At 46.1% G+C, this 21140-nt stretch overlaps 1 protein-coding gene across 14 annotated transcripts in view; it reads left to right on the top strand.

The window, feature by feature from the left end:
* The window catches only part of LOC117231781 (forkhead box protein P1-like), a 245733-nt gene that overhangs the window by 117908 nt on the left and 106685 nt on the right, over positions 1-21140 (top strand). For all 14 annotated transcript variants that reach the window (XM_033490540.1, XM_033490530.1, XM_033490528.1 and 11 more), the window contains one exon: positions 3588-3695. Coding sequence is in view for 11 of the 14 variants with exons in the window: in XM_033490530.1 (XP_033346421.1) it covers positions 3588-3695 (108 nt within the window). In the remaining 3 variants the exon portion in view is untranslated. The remainder of the gene's footprint in view (positions 1-3587; positions 3696-21140) is intronic.

Here is a 21140-nt window from a genome sequence, read left to right as displayed (position 1 = left end):
GTATTATCTTTGCGCGGGGAAGGACACTTTCTAAACTGTGAAGTCAACATTAATTACGACTGTGACTGCATCACTCCGGTGGATCGTTTAAGGCCACGAATCAGAGTAAATATTAACGCCTGTTTTTCCAAGGTCTAGTCGTTTCAGCCATTTATCCAATGAAAGCGTGTTTTCAAAAGATATCTCAGCCGAACTATCTCGAATTTTTTTACCATTTGTAGCAGCTATTGCAATAGAGATATGTAGCCCTATTTTCCAGAAATTTGAGTAAACCAACGTACATCGATACGAAGTCAAATAAAAAAAAGAAATAAAATCGAGTTACTTTTTCGAACGTTCTATAAATTCATATAGCGAACTAATATCCGTAATAATGAACTTTGCACTTTTCAGTACGGAACCTGTGCCTTTATTACGCTTTCGATACAAACACAATTCGAACATTGGTCTCCATATTGCTGCAAACACTTCGATTCTTTCGTACCATTTTATCTTCGAATCACAACGAATTTGCATATTTCTAATTTTCTTGACAAAAGACAGAAAGACGTTGGAACAGGCCATCTTTCTATTAATACGAAGCTTCCTCCGTTTCTTCCTGCGTAAGAAACAAACGCAAAAGTCTATTAATCATTCACCGTCATGAATTTGCGGGTTATAATTAGCAACGAATACATCGTTGGCATTCGTGCTGGTCCCGGATTAAAGGAGTTCTAACCGCGACCTAATTCCAAGATAAGATAAGTCGTTAAGTGCATGGTGTGGCAGCCCCTCGCGATACTACCCGGTGTTTTATTGCTACGTCCCACCCCCGTGGGCTCTCCTTCGGGGCTCGGTGAGATTTATTGTAAAATTCGATAGATATTGCCAATTACAACCCCCGCGGCGCTCCACGACCCCCCTCCCTTCTCCCAGCTGCCTGTTCTATCGACAGGGACAGGAGCCACCTTTCCTGGCTGCCTGGAGAATTTTAAATGCGTTTTATGTACAGAGACGGCGCGGTGCGTTGCATAAATCCGTCCCTCTGAAAATATGATTACAATCACTGGCTCTCGCGCCCCCGTCGTGCTCCTCCGCAACCCCCTCGACTCCCCCACACTCCCTTTGTAGACACGGCCGACCGATAAAACGTTTCATTTCGTCAGAGAGTGTCCTACGAAGAACTCCCCGAGTAATCTTCGTCGATCATCGTTTTTATTGCCGCCTTGTATACTAATTTTATATCCTTTTTACGTTTTCACCGCCCATGAAGATTCCTCTTGCCACTCGATTCTACTCCACAGTACATCTGCATAATTTTTCTTGTTCCGAATACGCGTACAATTTTTTCTTAATATCATCATCCGGTATTCTTATCTCGTATTCTGCATATTTATTTGTGGGATAAATGTTTCTACTCCCAATGGGAGATCCGTCAAATCTGACAAACGTAAAAGTCGATCGCTCGATGCTGCTCGCTTATCGTACATCACGCTCCGCCAACGTGCACGCTATCAACGCATCGTCGAAATCGGGCAACTTATGCGCTTCTCTCACGCTCGTCGCTCGTTAATCCATCCATCTGTCCACGTGGCAACAAATTCTCGTCGTGAATCGCGTTCAAGCTAATTGCATCCAGCATACTTTGTATCGAAAACAAGGTATGTGGGACAGACAGGAACGACGAAGACGAACGAACAACGAACACGACGACTGAAAGTGTGCATAAGTTACAAGCCAAGGGAGTGTAGGGACACATTGTTTCGCTTTGATACCGGATGGCATCGGACGCACCGTCGGTCGAGAAGGTGGAACGCGGAACGTTAGGCCACTGCGTGGCACACGACGATGTGGCCGCGTTGCGTGTTTTGTTTGCGCGTTTCTTTTGTCGCGTGTATGTCCAGCTGCGCGTCGAGAACGCGGCTGCCTCATGCAAATGAAGCGCACAATGTACTTCAATAGCCGCTGGGGTATTTATATATGCTATCCGGTTCATTATTTTCCACCGCCACTGTTTATTTCTACCTTGTACCTTGCCGCTTATGGAACAAGTTCTTTGCACGGTCGAATAAAACGGCAGAACGACTAGCTCTCGCCGATTGTTAGACGATTCGTCCTAACAGTTCGTGAGAAAATAATCGTGCCAAGTCGTTGATTTGTAGCCTCTTCGATCGGACGTAATAGGAACGACGATTAATTCCACGGATCTTTGATTATGCTGGAATTCCTCTGATTCAATACAGCTAATTGCGATACTCGGTCTTCATTCGTTCTTCCATGCTAACGAATCATTAAAATAGGCTCTGACTATTCAAACAGTCGGACCGTTGTAACGAAAGTTTGTTTATTCGTTGAACGGAAATGACAATTCAACTTAGTACCTTCTGAAATTACTTTAATTTTTATGGACATTGTGCTATGGAAATGGATACCCATCGATCTATTTTTCATTCTTGAGAAAAGAAAATAATGCCAACGCTAAAATGCGTCAAGTAAGAATCATTTAACACGCTGGCGCGATTTTTCGTTCGTACCTTCTTCAATAATATTTGACTTTTATTCCAGTTTTCGTTAAATTGCATTTTTATAAATTAAAATTAGAAACATATATAGCGTGAAACACACGCCACCTGATGGTAAAAAGAAGATGTGGTCCACCGGTGGGGCACGCCGGTTTTACTTAAATTTTACCAAATATAAGTATGGTAGTCGAGTCTCATAACAGCGCTAACGGAATTTCAGTATCTTTCGTATAACGCGTACAAATGTTCGACTGCTTTCTGTGCGTATGCGCGAAATATCAATCTTACAAAACAAGGCCAAAAATTTCATAGGAATCGAGCAATCGAATGAACAGAAATTTTTTGAGAGGTGTAGGAAAACCACCCTTGGTGATGGACGCATCGAAATCGCGTGGATGGCAGACGAGATCGAGGCAAAGTCCCGAGTCGTGCGAACGAATATTAATATAATCGCGGCAGGCAGAAATCCACAGGCGAAGTAAAGAATGATATAATAGGCGGCCCGTAAGGGATGCGTCTGCGAGCGAGAGGGCGAGCCGGCCGAAGACGAAGTGTTCTCATTATACCGGCTGATTTATGCGCGTGCCACCTCTCGCAGTCGCGGGATTCTAGGTTAGAAATAAAGTTAAAAGAAAAATAAGGCTTACGGGGTGCAAAGTCGAGAAAGGGCGGCGGAGGGTGCGGAATATATTACAAAAATAAGCTCGGCGCTGCGTGGAGGAGCATCGAGGAAAAAAACTTTTGAAACTGCGAACTCCCGGAGATCGATGTCTCTTTTCTTCGCGAGAGGGCTTCGCTCGCTTGCCTCTCCAGAGGAAAATACCGCGAGAGGAATAAATATTTTCCCGCGAAATTGTCGGAGAGCGAAGTTGCTTCTTCGTGTTAATGAGACTCGTTCTACCAAAAAAAAGAAGTCGTGTCGCGTGATTTTATTCCACCGAGTTTCTCTTCGATCCATGTAACTTCTTCTAATTTTTTCTGATTTTCTTCGGTGAGAATCAAGGAGTGACTGATTGGAAGTTTGAAAGAACAGGTTTCTGGAGGATCTAAAACAATGCTGATGCTAATCGTACGTTTCTCTTGCAGGGACACATCGGTGAGAATCCGTTCGATAACGGTTCGTGGGGAAAGGAACAGTTCCAACCATCGACGGTTCCTTGGCAGCTAAATCCGCGCGGCCACGCTCGTCCCAGTGTGAGTAATCCACAATACATACGTATTTCGTCCGTTTTCTGTCCGAACGCCAAAAAATAAATGAAGAACGAAAAGGGAGGAACGCGGAGAAAAGAGAGGAAGAAAAGAGGGAAAAGAGAGTGAATAAAATAGGAAAAGGGTAGAGAGGGTAGATAGGGTAATTGTAAAAGAAGAGCGCGCGAAGCAAAGCCACTTTGGAGGAGAATATAACGCGCAGTCAGAATCCTGTCCGACACAAGGGCTCGGTGTCTGAAATTTGTAATTCCGGCTTGGATAAGAATACTATCCCTCGGTGGGAGGGTGAGTAACGACCACGGAAAAAGAAATCCGGCCACTCATTGTGTCCGCAGGTAGCAAAAATGCTAGAGGGGCATCGTTCGCTGCTTTTCTCCGAGCGTTTTCTTCTCCCTTTTTCGCAGGACACGACACGGTCACTACCGTCCTCTCGTAGTCGTCGTCATCGTCGTCGTCGTCGTCGTCGTCGTCGTCGTTGCCAACCACCAACCAACCCCCCCCCCCTCCCATTTTTCCTTCTTCTGGCCGCCTCGGTCCTGTTGAAAACCACCCTCTTACTCGCTCGCGCTACTCGCTCTGCCGCACCAACTCGTCCTGTCACCCGGTATTTATAATACGCTTTGTTTTCCCTCGGCTATTTGTCTTGGGCTCTCGGTTCCTTCGCTAACGTTATTATCTCGCGTTTTATTTTTATTTAATTCCAGCCTGCTACCGCGTCCTCTACCATCTAACTCGCGTCCCATCCATTCCTGCTGTTACTCTCTCGACCGACCACTCCGCCGACGCCCGGCGCCATCGTTACTTATCCGTCGACGACCCTTAACGAGCGAAACGTGTCCTACGATTTAGGGAAAACTTTACGCGCCCGAAGTAATTTCTCCTTTTTTCCTTTCTTCGCCGATTTGCCTCTCGATCTTGATCCCTCGTACCAATCGTCGCCAATTGGGGATATACGATTGAATGATTTAGTCAAATCGAGAGTTGGCAGCGCCAGTACTTTCGATTTTATATTTCACGTAATCGCCTCTTACAAAGGAACAATGAATCGTTTGTCTTGCACGAAGGAAAGAATAGAATTGCGTACGTAATCGCTACGATGCGCGTGAAACTTGCATTACGACGCGATTGGATCGTTTAGACGGTTTATTTACCCATGTACTCGAGCCAAACGGCAACTTGATATATCGTTATTTAAAAGAATGCACATTTTCACGAAATGCCAGGGCGGAGGGGCGGGAGGGGGGCCGTGACGTAAACGTTGTATTGTAACGCAAATAATGCGCGTGCTGGTAAAGTTAAATAAACGGAGAGTGACGTGCAATCTAAATCGTACGCGATACGAAGCAACGAGGAACGAACGTAACACGCAATTGCCAACGTGGTTAATGTAACCAGCTTCGTCGTATTTTACCAGCGATTTACATCGACGATCCGGGCGCCAATATCCGCGTTCAAGTATCGTTGGATTTAATTTTATCGAATAGTAACCGTATCGTCTTATTGCGATACAACGTCTTCATTCACCGATGCTTATGCGCACGACACAACGTGCGAATCACACCCACACGAGTTTACAGTTGGTATACACACAGTTAAGAGAAAAAAAAATAAATAACGTTTATCTTGGCTTTTACGTGCGATAGGGAAGCAAAGTCGATGCCGCCCACGCACGTAGCTGGCTCTAGGAAAAAACCATTCGTGCCACTTTGCACGTACGTGTGCGTCAAGCATGTTTATTGAAATCGTTTCGTTTCGGCGTGTCAGTGTGCCGATACACTGCCACGAATATCGTACGTATCCTTGCTGCACGCAATCATGTAAGACGCTTAAGATCGCTTTTGCATCGCGATCAGACTTACAATTTGTCTTCTATTTCTACGTTCGAACGTACCAATTTCATCGAGAACTTTTCATGCGAACTTCGAAAAAATCGTAGGTATCGTGTTTACCTTTCGTTTAAAGTGCGTCGAAACGAAGATACTATAGCGAGACGTATAAAAGAATAATAATCCTAATCGCAAGTTTCGATGATTTAAAATTACATCGAAAGTAGGTAGGATGATTTTGATTGTTCTACATTTTGGAAATCGATGTTGCCTCGTTCCATATATTTTACACCAGAATTACCAGGATAATCGAAACGACTAATTCACGTTTTTCTATAGAAACTTTATAGATTTGCGACAGTGCAATTTTGAGAATTCGAATGATTCTCAGTTAAGTGAAAAATGATTCTAATTTAAATAATTGTAGGTAATTCGAAATATGGGTAGAACTACTAATATAGATGGAGGAACCTAAATTCCACCGTGTATTGGCACGCGTACAAAAAGACTATCGTTTCAATACATTCCGCATTACTCGTTCTAAATCTCTGCCATTCTTCTACTTCTTTTACCACGTTTGCTGTTCTAACGTAACGTTACAATGTTTCCGTGTTCGATAAAGGAAAAGTTAAACAACGTTTTCCACAAGGACGAGCGATGATTCGCCTAAGGCGCGGGAAGAGGATGCCCGTAGAAGAGATATTATGCATGCGACTTGGAACACGTATTCGTCGCTTTCTAAGAAGCCAACAAACGCGCATAGGTTGCCAGGAACACAGCCCGATTCCACGATACACGCGCGAAAAACGTTCGCAGGCTAGTTCGCTTACGTATGTGAGTACGGGACAATGAGATCATCGGTGACTCTACACAAACGTACGTTGTCGTTGGAAAGACTGACGTCAACAGTTTCGGCTGGTTTCGTTGACTTCGCGAATGATTCTCGCCCGATACGATGATATCAGGAAGACTAATGTCGATCGTGCACGTGCAAACGTTATACCTGGCCGGCTCGTTCGATCCTGTTTCATTAAACATCGTAACCGCTCGAATAAACTGGCCGCGCTGGTTCTCTGCGCCTTGCGAAATAATTAAAGGCGGTTGAATTTATCGCGACCGATCGGCAGACGCGATTAGAACTCGGTGAATTTCGCGACGGTATTATAAACCGCTCGCCACGTACACTCACCAACCAAGGGGTAGATGGGAAATGTTTCTTTTTTTTTTCCTTTTTTTCGGCGCGTGGAAATATCGATGAAATTTAAAAGGGGGTTGAAACGCTACGATCTCCTTCGAAACGTAATCCGCAGCGCTCTTTCGTCCGTGGGCAATATGAATCGCGAGAAAAATCAGAACCGGATGGGGGTGGCGGATCTTAGCTCCTGTCTCTTCCCTCGCAACCCCTGGGTTTTAAGATATGCAGGGCACAACGCACGCTTTCCTAGCGGGACTATTTTAATACGAATGAGAGGGGCGGGCTGGTTCGAGGCGAAAAGAGAGAAAGAGGGAGAGAGAGAGAGAGAGAGAGTCTTGCCTGAGAAGATCTACTTCTTGATTACAGAACTTTTTACCTAATTACATAACATTGTTACCATTTACAAAGTCGCAGCCGGGTATACGTCGCCTGACTACTAATTAGGAAGCCCGATTAGCGGCGAGGCGAACGAGATCACGCCTCCTACGTGTCCGATAAATTTCGTGCGATTCCCTCCAGCTACCGCTTCTTTAATGAAATCTCAAAGATTCCATTGATCTTTCAAATGGAAAAATCCTGTCCTCGTAGATTGCTTCCATTACGTATATGTTTGCGTAACGTTATTAATTTAAAGTCCGTGGCAGTACAAGAATTTAGAAATGGTCGAGTTTATTCGTAGAAGCGGAGCTTCTTATCGGAAAGATGTAAGCTCACGGAGAGATAGTCATGCGCAAGGGACGCGTTCTCGACGATGCAGACATTAAGACGTCTGGTCCTCGACCTCCGTTTCCCATCCCTTTGCTCGCCTCTCCCCTTCCCTATTTTTTACCCCCTCCCCACCCCTTTAGGTGGTCTAGCCCGTTAGACGGCGCTGGTTTACCCCGTCTTCATTGTCCTCTAATTCTCATCTGATCCTCACATTACGTAATTTTCTCTTTATTATTTTATAATTCCTGCGACTCTCCGCTCCTTCCTCAAACACAGTTTCGCGTCCGCGTTCATTCGACTTCACGGCCCGCACGAACTCATCCTACACCACGCATACTAATGCATCCTCGCATTTATTAATTATTCCCTGCTAGTTACCGCGGCTTTTCGCCCCCGACGGTTGTTCCTTCTCCGCCGCGTAATGATAGATTAAACCTCCTAGATTCGGCGACGGACAATGTACCTCACGTACTCGACGTTTCTACGGTCTCCTCGCTTATCTCGCAGGATTTTTCAGCCGTTCGGCTCGCACGTTTCATTATTCGCCACTCTAGAGTTTCCTGACTTTGCCACGGAAATACAGATTGCCGTGAAAAGTGTGTGGATTTAAATAAATTTCAAAATCCTCCAACGAAGCGATTCTGTCCGAAGTAGAAAGTTGTTCAACATATCGATAACTAAATTCTTTTTCCATTTCCTTCGTTTTTACGTACTCGACGATGTAGCAAACGGAAATTTTTACGTCGAATTCCGATCCCGATACCTTCGGGAATTTAATTCCCTTTTAACGTCGGGGGCGATTCCTTTTCATAGCAGTCGCAAATGTTTAATTGGCTCGACCTAGAGGCAGCCAGTGGCTACATTAATTGCATCGTATTGCCAAGGGTGGTTCGAGCAGGTGGCTGTCTAACCGTGGATCAGCCAAAAGCAAGGGCATGGCCAGTGGAAAAGGCGGCTTGCATTGAATGCTAAACAAAAGCTAATTTATATCCGGAGGTCGGGCCTTTGCCGGAGATCGGGAGATGAATGGCTATACTTCTTGCATACCAAGTAACCCGCCAGCTCCTGAAGGACTACGGAGTTAAAGATCTCGGGGGATGTTTCCTTCGGGGTAGTCACTCGTATCCCCGAATCTGCCATTTACCGCGAGATGGTGGACTACATTTTCGAATGTTTCGAAAATTGCTTCGTCGACATCTGAACACATCTCGAATACATTAAACATTCTATCTTCCATTGTTACGTATGAATATACACAATGATTGTTATTTCAGAAAACACACGTGGCCTAAGCGATTGATTCTGAAATGTAAATTGAAAGTTATTGCAATATAAGCTTTTGGGATTGATGTCGAAATTAAAAGTTTGGAACAAACGGTAGGAAATGAAGGGCGGGAATATTCCCTTTAGGGTTGCCGCCCTTAAAATTCGACCGAGAACGGGCGTTCAATAATCATACATCCCCTTGAAGAACTCGGCATCGCTGTACGTTACCCTTTCGATAATCAACGAAGTTGCTGGTCGAAGATCGGCAGACGTCGTCGAGGAAACTGGGTACCGTTGGAGTCTCGCGAATTTAGCAAACGAAAAGTTTCGTTTCTAATTCTCTTCTCTCTCGATTCTCTCCAAAAGCCAACTAGTTTTCATAAAATAGACGTCTCATCTAATTCTTCTACCTCGGAGGAAATTTCCAAAATTACTTACCGATAATACGATAGTTTCTCGAAAAAAGAAGGGGTAATATGGAGAAAAAAAGAAATATTGGATCTCCCGAAGCAACGTCCCCGACGTAATCAAAAGAAAGTTGGCCACGTTGGTAAATCTCGAAATGAGATTTGTCGTGGCCAGTTTTTTCTCGTCCCGATCAAAATTCTATTCCCCTGACTTGCACGTTGTACGTATCATGAAATTTTAATCTTGTTGAAAAAGTTTCGTTCTTCGATCCTTCCTTTCGAGGAGAGAGAAAAGGGGAAGGAGAGGCGAGCGACTTTCGGAGAGGAGAGAAGCCTGTTGATTCTGACGGCCGGTGTTGGATGGGAAACATCGTCTAGCCGGCGTTGAACTTTCTCGATACACAAGGCAACATAGCAACACAACACGGTAAAGCACAACAAGTGGGGGGGATGCTGGGGGTGGAAAGCTCGATAGATATACAGCCAGCCGTAGCTGGAGAGGCGCGCGTCGCCAGCACCACGTGCTTTCAACCCCTCCTCAACGCCTCTCTCCTCCTCCCTTTTACCGTCTGTCTTCCTCTCTTTCGCTCACTCTAAACAACCCCTCTACCCACTGATCGGCCGACCGTGTACACCCCTGTCATCCCCCACGCGTGGGAAACGCAGCCTCTGCCGCGAAACACCACGTGCTGTTGCTCGACACACCTCTTTTCAACCTGTTTTATTGCTTGACCCTTCGCGATATATCACGTGGAAATTGGTTGATTTTTTTCTTCAAACTTCAAAGAATCTTTCATCGTGTCTTTTCAAACAGGTCAATCTAGTATGTGTTTGGAAAATTTAAACGAAATAAGAGGAAATCCATTTCCATAGGATCAAAATTTTATTGAATAAATATTCTTCGAAAATCTTTTCATTCTTTCTCGATTCCGTTGAATATATAGTAGAAGAAGATTACATTAATTCTCAGAAACGCTATAAACTTTACAAACGAACATAATACAAACTAAGGAGGACAGAATTCCGTCGCATAGGAAAATCGTATCTTGTGATTCCGATTTATTTTTCTATTTACGTAGAAAGTGATGGCATATGCTGTAAAATGCTGCAAACGTTGATAATAAGGGTTGATCTCTCCCTCGATCGGATATTAACGAGCGACGAAATCCAAGGAAGCGAGTCAAGTCGAATTAGGTATGCCAACGTAACCGAGACGTGCAACCTTGTAAATAGATGTCTGGATCGTGCGAACGTTTCCACCATATCGCTGTACTCGGCAAGAAAGGGCTACAACGTCGGAAGTTCGTAGGTACGAGCTAGCAGAACAGTAACTGATTCTCCCTATATATGCTCCAACTTCTTACATGCACGCGTATGCACGCCGGTAATTAGTGTCTTAATGAAGGAGAGGCTCGAGACTCGGTAAATAATTACCAACAGGCGTGATCTCACGCTCGAGTATTCGCAGCTTGCGATTTCCATCTCGAAGAGCGCGAAAAGGGCACCAAGTTTTTAAGCACGCTCGCGTGTGCCGGTATCGCGTTATCTTTAATTTAATAACCGCCGCGTTGTTTGAATTTTCGTCCTTGGACTTTTAGTTTCTCCAAGGACGGAACTTCGCTTTTCGATCGCGCAGCGCGATAATTAACTGGAATAGAAAAGAGCTTTTGTCGATTCTTTCCGGGCTAGTTGGAATTTAGGTCCGCGTTAAATTTCTAGGATCGATACACCAGAAGACGATGAACTTGCTCTATTTTTTTCATTCTATGTCCGGTCTACGAGTTTTAATTAAATCTGCATCGCGCGTCCCTTCACGTTGAACTCCGTCGCTGGCGGAAGCATAGCGGTTCGATTCGGTCGTAGGAAACCGCTTTACGACATGCATTATTCCGCAGGGTTGTAAAAGAAACATAGTTTTTGATTTTACGTTCTGTTGGTAATTTTTGTCCTACCGACCGCTCGTTACGAATGTCAGACTTCGGATAAGGGATGTCCGAGTCGCGTAGCCCGCAAACGTGATTTCTCCTTCCTCCACTGAGACGTACCAAGGGAGAAAATCCCCTTTTATCTTCGCCTCTTCCCCATTCGTTCGTGTACATACATGACTTCTTTAACGTTCCCGCAGAGTTTCGATTTCCTTCGCCTGTGCTCGTTACTCCTCCCCCCTGGTCCGCAGGGTAGACTTCTTTTCTTCGCTACATCGGACAATATATAACAAAAGTTAGAATCGACGAACGAAGGAAATGCGGCTAATCAGTATCAGACTGATCATTTACCCAAACGAGTGACTCCTCATTTTTCGAAAAGTTTTCCCTTTGAATCTAACTACAAGGACGATCGAGCGTCTCGCGAATATCCCTCCATGGAGAAACTCGAAACACGTGCATTTAATCGTGCACTTAATCTGAACAGGCTGAAGGGGATGAATTCGGTTTCCATCGACTCGTCGTGACAGGGCATAGAAATCAAATGACCCAAAGTAATTCCGACTGCATCTCCAGACATTACTTGGCCCTGATCAATACGTACGTCCTTCCCCTGACGCTCTCCCGCTAGGTAGACGCGTACGCGGTAACGTCCCGACGGTAGTTCGCATCTCAAGGAGAGAGAGGTGAAAAAAAGGAAGTTCCACGAGAGGGGTTGAGGGAGGGGGAGCGGAAAGGGATTCCGCGAGTCTGCGGTAATCGCGCCCGCTCGCGAGCATCTCTCCTCAACTCGAACTCTCCGCTTCGCCCCCTATTTTTTTTCCTCTTTCTTTTTTCCTTTCCTTCCCCCGAAAGCTTGGCTGGTAGAAGGGGCACAAGCACGGTTTAAGGGGGGTCACGTGGAACGGCGTGAATACCGAGTGGGCGGATGGCACTGCTAGCTGGCAGAGCGGAGGCGAGTATTGCGCGCGCATTTGAACGTGTGTGTGAATAGAACGCATACTCCGGTTGCCTCGTGTTGTATCCTTTACGCTACTCTGTACGAGCATGCGTCTCAGCCACCGGCGGATTTTCGTCTACGTACGTACATACGTACGAAACACACATGCATTTAGCCGAAACGATTTTAAAGCAGGATAGTGGCGGCGGAGTAGTCCAGGAGGAGACGACGGTGGTGGCGGTGGAGTTGATACGATGGTAGTAGTGGGTGGCGGTGGTGGTGGAGGAGCTTGGTTCTCCCTGCTACGGAAGATAGAACTGGTGGTGGAGCTCCAGAAGTAGTGGATAGAGGAAAGAGAGGATGGCAGTAGCGGTGACGTTGGCGCGAGTAGAGGGGGAGGTAGAGAAGAGAATAGAGATCGGCGAGATCTCCTCTCTTAGCCTCGACGAGCGAGACGAACGGAGGAGTGGAGAACGGATGGACGAGTGAGCCAGGACGAGTTGAAGCGAGAGAGGCAGAGGGATGCGAACAGAGTGACAGAGATGGAGAACGAGAGGAACGGGCGTGTAGGCGGACCAGAGAGAGGAATTCCACGGAGGCGTGTCTTCCCCGGCGCACCAGGTGCAAAGGTGCGCGAACGCGACGTTGCCACGCCTTTTCCACGGGGCGACGTGGCCTACAACTGCACGACGTCGACGTCGACAGCCACGACGACGACGACGACGACGACAACGACGAGGAGGACGACGAGGTCGACGTAATAACGGCTCTCTTCGTCTAACGACGGTCGACCAAGAATTTTCTGCCTTCCACCCGTGGAACGTCTAGCTGGGACACATCCCCTTGCCTTGCTTTTCTACCTTTCTCCTCTCTCTCTCTCTCTCTCTCTCTTTCTCTCTCGCTCCCTTCGCCTTGCTCTTACAGGCTGTACCACCTACCCCCTACCAATTTCGCATAGGGGGTACTATGTTAACGGACGGGTTGTGTCCAACCCAACCATCCAGAATCCAGCTTCTGGTGTCAACGTCCCGAAGTTTCCACGAGCTACTCTCCTGAATATGCACCTTCTACGTTTTCGGTGTACAGGGGGCGGACGAGGTTGGAGGGAGAAGACACGACGACGCTGTGAGACGGAGAAGGGTGGCACGAGCTGGCAAGGTAGCGATGGCATGTGGGGAGGAAACTGGGGAGGGGGGGGGTGAACAGGACAGACTGGGGCGCAAAACGGGATTCTTTCTGCCTTGCAGGATGCTCGCGACTGGAATGCAGGATTACGGTATTCAGCATCACGTAATGCATCCGTGCTAGGTGCACGGTAAACAGAAATGGCGCGAGCACGCGGACGTGATCGCACGATATCGAACTCCAACGATTTTGCCATATTCTCCATTCGTTCGTCTCCACCATCTATAGACCTTGTCTTCGAACAAATTTTCGCAGGGGGATGTTCGACGCGCGTAATTTTACTTCGCGAGGAATGCTGATTTCTTCTTTCGTTTATTCTTTTCTACGGCTTTCACAATTTCTTCGGAATAGAAAATCCTAAGGATCGTAAGGAATTTGAATGTAAAAACCGGTACTGTGTATGTACGTCAATTAGATTTATATATTACGGATCATTGGAACGGACATAAAGTATAGGACGATGTAACGCGGACGTCTGGACCAGGGTATAAAATAAATCGTTTCAGGGGAACGAATATCGCGTTACGATCCATCCGTATTAGGAGATAGAAAGGTGGAATTGAAGCTCGATAAACGTATTTGAAGTACCCGGAGGTTTCCAAACACGGAACCAGCCGGAGATCCGCGCGATTCGCTCCGAGTAATACTTATATCTCGTTACACACGGTGTCCCTGCTATTAATTATTCTCCATCTCGCTCGCTGCTGTGGCTAGCTCTCGAAACGCTTCGATTACGGTTTCCTCTCCGACAGTGAAGTGCACGTTCTTCCGTATGACAATTGATTTAATATAGCACTCTGCGTATTCTAGCGAACTGGTAAAAAATTTATAAAAGATAAATACCGTTTGAATTTATTTTTTACATCGGCACTGTCGTTAATCCTCGTTCCTTGTCGTTCTCTTTGTATCGTCATTGTAGCCAATTTTTTTGGGGAACGTATAATATACCTCTTCCGAATGTTGAACGCAAGCTATCGTTTCCATATATTCGAAGAAAATTAAGAATTTTATTCGAAGAAGTTACAATTCATTCTATTTACAATAATTGAACGAGAAGTCATAGAAAGGAACTGACGCTAACAGAATAGACTATTAGATTAACCGTTCCATTTAATTTTGCACGATTGAATTAAAAGCTGAGTCAAGGTCCTACGACCCAATTTCATCGTGAAATTTGGTTCCTTTCCTTCCTCTGAAAGCTCTTCTCGTTTCGAAAATATTACAATAAGCGATGCATCGTTCCGTACGCGACATTCCGCGTCTCCGTAATCGTTAGTCCTTCGTCGTGGTTATTGCATCCTTCTGTCGTTTGGCTCGATATCTTCGCTCGTCCCCTCTTCGTCCTTTTGTATAACAATTCTCGTGTGCTCCATCACCGTCTCCATGCAACTCTCCTCTTCTCTTCTCCTCTATAGTTCTACTTACACCACTTCCACCTGGCAGTTCGTCTCTCCAATCCTCCATTTCTCTCTCTCTCTCTCTCTCTCTGTCGCACACTTTGCTATCGCTGCTGCTGCTTCCTCTCGCGATTCCATTTCTGCGTTGTTGAACTATAACTCTCTCTAGGAAGGCAGTGGCAGCTATTACGCCGGCTCCTAAGCTATTACGGCATCTGGGAAGCTCGTTGGTGCTGGTGCAAACGGGACGAACGCGGGGGTTCGAGGAAGTGGCACGAGAGGAGGAACACCAAGGGGTACAGGGCGGTTGGTGGGGGTCGGGGGTGGGCGTTGGGTTAGGCGAGGTGATGTATTGAGATCCCATTGTATCCACGGAATCCCCCTAAGATTGCCAAACGACGTCCTCCCCCGCCACTCTTCGCCTTCCATCTTCCGCCATCCACCTTTCCAGCCGCCCACATTCTGCCACCTCCTTCGCAACCCCGCGTCTCCAACCCCCTACCCCACGATTCTCGCATAATACGTCACCGGTGGAAAGGCAAGCCTTCGGTTTTACTTTTCGTTGAGACCCCCCCTCCCCCCGCCACCCACCTCCTCAAAGCTTCGCTCTCTCCTCGTATATTTCTCTTCTCCATTTTTCCTTTTTATCCTCTGTCTCTTCTTCCATTTTAACCCACACCACCCGGTTGATTCTTTCACCCCGTTCTCCTTTTCCTCGAACGAGAACCTATGCAGATGCGCGTGCTGGAATATTCATGCCGCGACGGAAACAGAAAAAACAGCATCGTCGAAATCACCGTTTTCCACCTCACGATACCATCCCCTCGTCATCTTCCCACTCTGCTTCTCGCCTTCTCGAATCGTTCTTGATCTCTCTTCCTCTTTCTTTTTTTTTTTTTGTTCTCTTCTCTTTTCGCTTGGCCCCTTCCTGTTCGCGGAGCGTCTTTAATAATACGACGTAGCGTAGCCGCAACCGCGTACAGTATCGATAGCTCGCATAATGTCGAGCCGTTCTCTCGGATATTGCGCTGAAGGGAACGCACGGTTCGTTCTCGGAACGTTCGTCGAGGAAACGGGCGAAAAGGAAAGCGAGGGAGGCAAGGCACACAAACCGAGCAGCGACAGATGCAGACCGGGAGGAATTCAAATTTTTGCGCTGAATGGCCGCCGGTTCAATAACAACCTTTATTATTTTAACGATCTACGCCGTTGCTCGTCGTCACCTTTGCCTCCGTATCGTACGTTTGCCTTCGACCCGACAAAAAGAATCCTCGGTTCTATGATAATTAGCCAACCCTTTTGTCCAATTATTTTCCCCTTCCATCCCCCGAATGCAACTGTGCTTACGACTGTTGGATCAAATTTTTTGATTGCTTAGCTCGGTCGGTCTTCTGTCTGGTATAAACGTGCTGGAATATTTTTAAAGTCAATATTCATTAAAGAAACGATGGTCAGGTAAACCAGCATTTGCCTCGTACGCTCGTGTATAGACCAACTCCTTCGAAGAGAAAGAAATTGCGGACAGTAAATATCCGGAACGTGTTTGTAACGCTGACGGATCAATAAAACGTTATATAGACCTCGCGTATAAAGACGGAAGCTAACATTATCCCAAGGCAGCTCGCAATTTCGTTAAAAATAACGCGTCGCTATCTATTACTAGCCGTGGAAGTCAACATACGACTGCTGTACCGTTATTCGAGCGATCTGCATAATACATGTGTCCACCAGAAAGTGGTAGCAAAGCGGGGGGACGTTCGTCGCACGATAAACGCTTGCATTTTTGATGCTTTGAAAGCCATGAATCAAACCTGATGTCATCTATCTCGTGCATTAACGACTTTATCGAAGAACACAAACTTCGGAAATTATTCAGAAATAATCCTCTGAAGCTCTGTTCATTCCTTCGTTTAAAACTCGTTCAGCTATTGCCAAAACTGTTCGTAATTTGGATATATTTTCACATTCTTATAATAGATGATTATGGTATATATAGTGATATTTCTATTATCTAATTTAATAAAGAAAGCTTCAAGATCGTCAACAATGCGAATGAAGTTTGTCACCTCAATACATTTACTTCTTTGACAGTGTAATAGAATGACGAGGAATTCAGAATGAGGAATATAGAGAATAAATACTTCTTTATCATTAACACGTCTTACATATCTGGTGTCATATATAAAGAATACGTACTGCCAACAGTTTATCGTTTAACTATTTATTAAGAGATAACGTGTTTATGTGTTAATAGGTATTACGTATGATGGCATAATACGAAGTCTAAGTCTTGTGTTGTATTGCGAAAAGATTATATGTGCAACAATCAGAATCGTGTGATTGTGACTGCCGATACTCGATCGATTATATACAGAGAGCATACGAAGTTAACGAAACCATATCAAGTTTGCGTAGTTTTCGCACGTAAAGAACTGCGCGATTTCAAATTCTAATAAAAATAGGTTCATTTACTAAAATGAGATAAATGAAACGATAGACAGAATAAACGTCCCAGGATCGCAAAGAATCGATTTGGCCGTACTTAAAATTCACTTAACTTTTCACCACGTGTAAGGAGAAGACAGGAAAAAAAATGACTCATAAATTTGTAAGCGAATCCACGATTATAACAACTCGGCTAGAGCGTTCTTGCCTTGCGAACAGGGGACGAGTACGCAGATTTTAATTGGCGATCCGCCAATCTCCGCCTCGATACACAACCTAGTACAAATATCGACGATGTCGGGACTGTAGCGGCGGTCAACGCAAATGCAATTTGCGTATCCTCCTCCCTTCTCTGTGCGACGGAGATAGCGGAAAAAGGGGACAGGAAGGGGTTACATGGTAGGAGGGGGATCGATATTTGGTAAATATTTGTGGCGAGTCGAAACAACAGAGCTCGAAAGGACGTATTCTATCTCTGTTTCTCTCTCTCTCTCTCTCTCTCTCTCTTTCTCTCATTCGTCCTCTCTGTACTCGTGAAGCGCAGGATGTTTGTTTCGCGATCCGAATACCATTCGAGGATGCCTGGAAAATCGCGTGGGAGTGTTGGCGTCATCGACAGCGTCATATACAAGCGTTCGAGCGGAATGTTGATCCCGACAGCGACCGATGCGTTGTTCACGCAGAAAAAAACGTACGTCATCGTTGCTATTTCCGCCGCGAGTGGCCGCGTCGCCTCGAGGCTCTCTAACTATCATCGATCGCGTTCCCCAAAGGTCCGTAACCTTCGACTTAAATTATTCCGATCGTGCAAAGGTTAGGGACAGACGGTAGATGTGGCGTATCTGCCTGTCTTTTCCCCGAGAACCATAAGGATTAATGGGTTTTATCGCGATATTCTTCGGATCTTGTACAAAGTCGCGTTACGTACAGAACGATATCCGGTTGCGAGGAAGATGGAGACAAAAATATAAAATGATCGGTTATATAATTGAACCGAACGATTGCATGTAAAGGTGCACGACAAGTGGAAGAGAAACATATGTCCGGATTGTTTATTCGCGTATCTCGTCCGGGTTTAAGCCGACCACGAGGCAGAAAAATAAATATCTATCGGCCATGTGTTTATTCGGTGTTGTCGGATATCGCTGTATACATAGCAACTTTATCGTTGTCGTTGAAACACTCGGCCAGGTACGACCGTTTTATAATGGAAACGGGGAAATGCCCCTGCTGGTTGGTCGAACTTATTTTTTCCGCCTACGCCGCGATATCTGCCAGACATCGTCAAGAAACAATTTCATTTTTATTGCGAATAGAAATAATATTTCTATTCGCGGGAACGCGACGAAGGGCGAGGGATTAGTTGGATGGGGTGACGCGATTAAAACGAACAGAGCAAATGATTGCGTCCAATCAGTCTTTCTTAAAGACTTTCCCCGAGACAATCGTCCGAGAAACGGGCTACGGTGGTGGTGGAAAAGTTGGCAAGGAAAATGTCTAGCGGAAAATACGAAACCGTCAAGAAGGAAAAGGCAAATCCTCGGAAAGTTCTCGCGGAAGCGGCACGATAAAGCCGTCAATTTTCACCCTCAATACCGTTTGTCTCCGCGAAAGAAAGGAAAGCAAGCACGGCGGCCGTGAAAAGAGCGAAAGAGAGACACGAGCTACGAGGGCAAGAAGAGGCGATCCTGGAAAAAGGGGGTGAAGGCGGAACGAAAACGACGGAGACGGAAGAGCCCATCGGAAAGGAGGAGACATTTATTACGACTTTAACTGGACTTTGTGTTTATTCAGCGACTGTTGCTCTCACTTACAGCCGTTTCTTCTCCTTCTGTCCGTTGGAAGAGACTCACAACATCCAAAGACAGACAGTTGGTATACTACAACACGACTGGGAATGAGAAGGTCCATGGCTTCCGCCGCGAGAAATTCTTGGCACGTAGGGTGACCATCCGGATGGCGTGCTTCTTCTTCAACCCCTGTCACACGACTCTCTTCTCTGCCCCCTCGCGTCGAGAGAATCTTTCACTTTATCCACTGGTGGACACCGATCCGGCAAACTCTGCTACCACCACCACCACCACCACCACCACCACCACCACCACTGATATTCCTGCTTCTCTTCCTCTGTCCGTCCCCTTCATCCCTCTGAATATCATTCCGCGAACGTCGACTTGCATCCCTTTTCAGTCTCGTCAGGAGAAACGACGTGTCCGCCTGACGAGACGTTTCGAATGTTTGCCACGTCTATCTCTCGCCTCGTCAGGCCGCGGTTCTTTGATTTATCTCGATCGAGAGAGTCCGCCCGAGGGACGTTGACTTCTTTGCGTATACGTCTCGCTATCGCCGCCAGCTGATCGTCGTTGAAACCGTATTCGATGGAAGTTTTTCATTATTTCCAGCCACCGCGTACATTATCGACGGACAAATTTAATCGTAGAAATAATAGTGGAATGTTTGTGGAGTTTCGAATGAGTTTACCCGTCGCAGTTCTAAATATGTATATGTATATATATCATACCAGAAAACTTGTCTGATTCGATAGTGGCTGAAGAAATCAGAAGCGAACGGTAACGCGATAAACTCGGTGTTAGGTTGCACCTGCACGAATTGCATCACAAGCAGCTGACTCGTTGTTTTCGCGTGTCTTGTGTATTTAACGTTTCACCCGCGCGATATACATACACTTCTCTGTATTACTATTAAAGCGATAGAGTAGGAAAGGGTCAGCTAAATCGACGATTCGATGGCAGAAAACGATCATGGTCACGCAGACCATCGGTGTGCGATGTATACGTTCTTGAAAGTTGAGTGGAGAAGCTATAGGCCTCGGGAGTTAGATATAAACCGACTGCCACTGAAGAGGAGGCAAAGTAAAGACAATCGCGCACAATTGGCACATGAAATTTAAAGAAGCAAGGACGAGGCGGCGCGGGTGGAAGGGCCGGTCGCTCACTCAATATACCCACGCTCCGGTGTTCGAGCCCTTATTCTTTTCTCTTCCTTCCAGTTCGCTGGAAATTTACATTTCCTCCCTCCTTGCTGGAACTGTCTGTTTATCCCGCTTTCTTTTAAAGAGCCGCTGGTGGCTATACCCCAACCTTCTGAACCCGCCGTGAACCCCCTCAAGTTCTAGCTCCTCAGCCCCTCGGAATTTTATTTCCATCTCCTTTCCACTAACCTCTTTCCGCATGGTTTCTCTTTTTCCTTCGTTCTTTCATCGTCGAGCGACGGAGAATCGTCGATCTCTCGCAGTACCCGAACCCGCAGCACCTCATCTTCCGCTATACAGAGACAATCCTCCATTTACGGCGAGATTACGCTTCGTTGGTCGATAATCGAAAATATGCCATCGAATAACGCCCCGGAATTATTTGTAGCCTCTCCGCGCCGCGTCTTCCTGACGCTGATGAAGAGACAATCGGGCACGAAGGAGGGTCCACAGTTCGTCAAGGTCTTCTTCTTTCATTTTCACCAAAGAATTTACGATACGCGAATGCGAAGATGTTTCACATTTTAGCTATGAAGCTATCGAACGTGTATGACGCGATAGAACCTTGAGAATGTACCTCGACCTGTGCCGTTTCCTCCTTTTTCTAATTCATCCACTCAAGGGTTCCTTCATCTTGCGAGTTTCCGAGCAGACGACGCAGCCAGCTCGGTTTATTAAAACATTCAATTTCGTATATTACGCATTCGTTACTCTTATCTGAGTGAACGGGCGAAGGGTGCGTCCTCCGGTGACGGGGAATCGCGGAATCCTCGAATCGGGACGTGTCATTTCGAAAACGTCGCTCAATAAACGAAAGAGGGATCAGCATTCGCGGCGGGACGTAATCCGTGGATCAGATGCCGAAATCAGCGGGTAATTGACGCAATTTCTTCTCCCTCCCCCGACACCCACCCGAAGGATTTCTCTTAGTGCGAGCTCGAGAGAAAGAGACGAACGAAGAAAAGACGACGGAAATGGGGAACATTGGGGGGCGGAAAAAGAATGTGCTCGTGAGAAAAGGATAGACAAGACCACAATCTCTTTTTCTCGAGTTTCAGCGTGGCGTGAGCCTCCGGTCGGATTTTAGCGCAGATTCTAAAAGCCAGCCAAGTCTCGGTTGCGGAAGAAGCGAACCTTTAATAAA

The sequence above is a fragment of the Bombus vosnesenskii genome, unplaced genomic scaffold (assembly GCF_011952255.1).
Source record: "Bombus vosnesenskii isolate JDL3184/JDL3185 unplaced genomic scaffold, Bvos_JDL3184-5_v1.1 scf7180000013273, whole genome shotgun sequence".
NCBI classification, from domain to species: Eukaryota; Metazoa; Arthropoda; class Insecta; order Hymenoptera; family Apidae; genus Bombus; species Bombus vosnesenskii.
Note: the sequence above shows the minus strand (reverse complement) of the source record. Positions and strands in the feature narration are given on the sequence as shown.